This window comes from Geospiza fortis, unplaced genomic scaffold (genome assembly GCF_000277835.1).
Source record: "Geospiza fortis unplaced genomic scaffold, GeoFor_1.0 scaffold14, whole genome shotgun sequence".
NCBI lineage: Eukaryota > Metazoa > Chordata > Aves > Passeriformes > Thraupidae > Geospiza > Geospiza fortis.
The window spans coordinates 905518-909990 of NW_005054512.1; the positions used below are offsets into that span (position 1 = coordinate 905518).

At 59.0% G+C, this 4473-nt stretch overlaps 1 protein-coding gene across 1 annotated transcript in view; it reads left to right on the plus strand.

The window, feature by feature from the left end:
* Window positions 1–3722, plus strand: part of FOXP4 (forkhead box P4) — a 29065-nt gene extending 25343 nt beyond the window's left edge. The window contains exons 12-15 of the mRNA XM_031063552.1: window positions 230–351; window positions 458–524; window positions 866–1035; window positions 2168–3722. Of these exons, the coding sequence (XP_030919412.1) occupies window positions 230–351; window positions 458–524; window positions 866–1035; window positions 2168–2312 (504 nt within the window). The 3' untranslated portion in view covers window positions 2313–3722. The remainder of the gene's footprint in view (window positions 1–229; window positions 352–457; window positions 525–865; window positions 1036–2167) is intronic.
* The last annotated feature ends 751 nt before the right edge of the window (window positions 3723–4473 follow it).

Genomic DNA, 4473 nt, shown 5'->3' on the forward strand with positions numbered 1-4473 from the left:
TTTGCTCAGCATCACCAGAGCTGCAGTGGAGCTGCTGTCCCTTGTCCCACCCTGTCCCCACCTCCCTCAGCATCCGGCTCCAAGCGAGGTCGTGACCACTCGGTGCCAGTGGGGTCAGGGAGCACCCAGGGAGGTTTTGGGGGGCAGGACACGCCCAGGAGGTGTGGGGCTGGGCAGGGGGGAGGCTGGCAAGGCCGTGGCACTGAGGCCACGGCCCGTGTGCCCGCAGAACGCCGTGCGCCACAACCTGAGCCTGCACAAGTGCTTCGTGCGCGTGGAGAACGTCAAGGGCGCCGTGTGGACCGTGGACGAGCACGAGTACCAAAAGAGAAGGCCACCAAAGATGACAGGGTGGGTGCTCCTTCCCCGTGAGACACAGCCCCAGAGCTGCCACCAGCCTGGTCCCCAGGCTGGGAATGCTCAGCCCTGCATCCCTCTGCTTTCTCTCTTCCTGCAGGAGTCCCACCTTAGTCAAAAATATGATTTCAGGACTCGGTTATGGAGCACTTAATGCAAGTTACCAGGTAAGGACCCAGCCCTGGCACTGACAGGGACATGGGGACACACTCAACCCTCCACAGTCCTGTTCTCCCCTGGGGACTTGCATCTCATCAGGAAATGAGGGGCAAGGGGGATGGGTTCAAGTTGAAAGAGGGGAAATTTAGGTTTGATGTATGGAAGAGATCATTCCCTGTGAGGGTGGGGAGGCCCTGGCACAGACTCCATCCCTGGCAGTGCCCAAGGCCAGGCTGGACAGGGCTTGGAACAACCTGGGACAGTGGAAGGTGTCCCTGCCCACAACAGGGGGTGGGATGAGATGTGATTTAAACCTAAATTCCACATCTCTTCGTGCTCCCTTTCACAGGCTGCACTGGCAGAGAGCAGCTTCCCCCTGCTCAACAGCCCCACCATGATCAACACCAGCTCGGCCAGTGCCATGCTGCACGTGGGCCACGACGACGTCAGCAGCACCGTGGAGCAGGCAAACAGCAACGGCAGCAACAGCCCCCGGGGCACTGGCAGCTCCCGTCACCAGCGTGAGGGGGTTTGGGCTCCCGTCCCCAGGGTGAGGGGGCTCTGGACCAAAAAACTCGGGGAGTTTTGGGTTGTGATATAGCTCCCTGAGGCTGAAGGCTCCCCACAGTCATCAGGAGCTGCTTGTGGGCTCTCATCCCCAGGTGAGGGGGTGCTGGACCAAAAAACTCGGGGATTTTTGGGTGATGGGATCAGCTCTCTGAGGCTGAAGATCCCCACAGTCACCAGGAGCTGCTTGTGGGCAGCTCTCAGAGCAAAGGGGGTTTGGGCTCCCATCCCCAGGGTGAGGGGGCTCTGGACCAAAAAACTCGGAGAGTTTTGGGTGATGGGATCAGCTCCCCAAGGCTGAAGATCCCCACAGTCACCAGGAGCTGCTTGTGGGCTCTCATCCCCAGGGTGAGGGCAGTTCTGGACCATAAAACTCAGAGAGTTTTGGGTTGTGATATAACTCCCTGAGGCTGAAGGTTCCCTCTCCCCAGAATCACCAGGAGCTGCTTGTGGGCTCTCATTCCCAGCAGGGCAAAGGGGCTTTTGGCTCCTGTCCCCAAGGCTAGGGGGCTCTGGAGCAAAAAATTCAGGGAGTTTTGGGTGATGGGATCAGCTCTCTGAGGCTGAAGGCTCCCCCTCCCCAAAACCACCAGAAGCTGCTCGTGGGCAGCTCTCTGAGCAAAGGGGGTTTTGGCTTCTGCTCCCAGGGTGAGGGGGGTTCTGGACCATAAAATCTGGGGAGTTTTGGGTGGTGGGACCCACTCTTCCATGCTGAAGTCTCCCCACAGTCACCAGGAGCTGCTTGTGGGCTCTCATCCCCAGGTGAGGGGGTGCTGGAACAAAAAACCTGGGGAGTTTTGGGTGATGAGATCAGCTCCCTGAGGCTGAAGGTTCCCCCTCCTCACAGCTTCCAGGAGCTGCTTGTGGGCAGCTCTCCGAGCAAAGGGAATTTTGGCTCCCATCTCCTGGGTGAGGGGGCTCTGGACCAAATAATTCAGGGAGTTTTGGGTGATGGGATCAGCTCACTGAGGCTGAAGGGTTTGGCTCCCGTTCCCAGGGTGAGGGGGGTTCTGGACCAGAAAATCTGGGGAGTTTTTGGTGATGGGATCAGCTCCTCGAGGCTGAAGGCTCTCCTTCCCCACAGCCACCCCGTGCACGTGAAGGAGGAGCCAGCTGAGGCAGAGGACGACAGCAGACCCGTGTCACTGATGGCCACCACCAACCAGAATGTGACGATCCCCGACGACAGGGACCTGGAGGAGGAGCTGCCGGTGGAGGACTTGTCCTAAGGACTCCTTCCTCCTCCCCCACGCAGGGGCAAACCCTTCCCACCCTCCTGGACGGAGACCAAGCCACGCTCCCACCTCCCCAAGGTGACCTTGGCGTTATCCTGGTTCTTTCAAGGCACTTCCACAAAGCAAAAGGGTTTTCCTTGGGACGATGACAATGACAATGGCACCAACCTGTTGCTGCTGGCGTGTCCCTCACGCTGCCACTGCCCGCGGACGGACTGGCCCCGCCACGACATGGAAGCAAAACCCCGAGAGCTGGACTTTTCCTGCCCTCCTCCCTTGGTTAGTGACTGGTGGACGAGGATGGTAGGTCGGTTGCTCCTGTCCAAAATGGTCCCTCCTTCCTTCCTGCAGGGAAGGCACCTCCATGCCCTGTCCCTGAGCTCTGGGGAGCCTTGGCAGGGCCCTGCTGTCACCTCTGTGTCCCCCAGTGGGTTTTGCACTACGGAGGGCTCGTGGACTCTGCCCACGTGCTGCCTCCACCCAGCTTTGGGGGAAGAAACAGCAGAAACGGGGCTGAACCCTGTGCAGGGCGTGGGGTTTGGCACGGAGCTGGGACGGACACAAAGCAGCGCGGTGGGGGGGACGGTGTCCCCTTGTCACCTCTGCGGGGCAAGCAGAGCAGCCTCCAGGTTTGGCCACCCTCCCTGAGCCCCAGCTGGTGGGGGGCTGCTGGCCCCAGCTGTGCTGAGCACCCCCAATAGTGCTGACCACCCCAGCAGTGCTGACCATCCCAGCAGTGCTGACCATCAGTGCTGACCATTCCCATCACTGCTGACCACCCCAGCAGCACTGATCACCCCCAGCAGCACTGACCATCAGTGCTGACCACCTCAGTAGCACTGACCATCAGTGCTGACCATCAGTGCTGACCATCCCCAGCAGTGCTGACCATCAGTACTGACCATCAGTGCTGACCATCCCCAGCAGTGCTGACCATCCCAGCAGTGCTGACCACCCCAGCAGTGCTGGCAGCAAGGTCACAGCTGTCACAGCTCCCTCCTTCCTGCTGGACATCAGCCACAGGTGCCACCTCGCAGCCAGCAGGGGTGGCCACTGCTCCCCTGTCACTTCAGGCACTCCCTGTGCCTCCCATTCCACCCCCAAAGCTGGGCCAGGGGCTTGGTGGGGCAAAGGGGCACCATCCCCACGGCTGAGCACCTGCAGGGGACCTGGGGGTCATCAAAGCTGGCCCTGGAGGATCCCTGTGGTGGCCAAATCCTGCTGCTGACGGTGGTGGGGGGGGAGAGAGGAAATTCTGCTTTTCATCTTTTCTTTTCCTCATCCTTTTGTTTGTGTCCAGATGGGAAGATACCAAAAGATTTCTTAGAGACAGAAGGTCCGTAGTTCAGGTGAACAGATGGTATTCGTGCCAAAAAAAAAAAAAAAAAAAAACCAACAAAAAAACCACACTCAAAATAATTAATAATAACGAGAACACAACCAAACACCCCTCTTCTCCCTGCTCTTTCTTTCTGGGGTGGTGATGTGGGTAGCCAGTGCCGGGCTCCTCCTGGGAGGCAGTGTGGCATTCCCAGTGTCCCGTGGTGGCTTTGGGGGGCATCACCTTTCCTGGGAATCCTCCCCTTCCCTGGAATCCTCCCCATCCCTGGCACAGCCAGGCTGGCTCTGGCTGTCCTGGCACCCAGCAGGGTCGGGAGGGATCTGCTGTGATGGACCTGGAGCTGCTCTGGTTTCTTTGGCCAGCTCTGGGCTTCTCCAAAGTGACCCCGAGGCCTCCTCTGTCCCTGTGTGTCCCGTTTTCCTGGGATGTGACATTCCCGGGGGGTTGTGTCACCGTCGGCATCACGGGAGCCGCGTTTGGGGCTGGAAATGCCACACCCAGAGCCGTGGGTCAGGGCAAGGTGTCACCTGTCCCCGTGTGCCACCTCTGTCACCCCCTGTCCTGGTTTGAGAAGGAAGTGAGGTTTTTTGGGGATGCTGTGGTCAAACAGCGCCCAAATGCTGTGACTACAGCATCCCAAAAAAACCTCACTTCCTTTTCAAACCAGGACACCCCCGAGGGGCTCCTGGTGCTGTGGGGTGAGTCTGGACTCCCCTTGTCCTTTTCCCTTCATCCTTTTCCATTTCCCTCATCCTTTTCCCTCATCCTTTTCCCTTATCCTTTTCCTTTTCCCCTCATCCTTTTCCTTGCCCG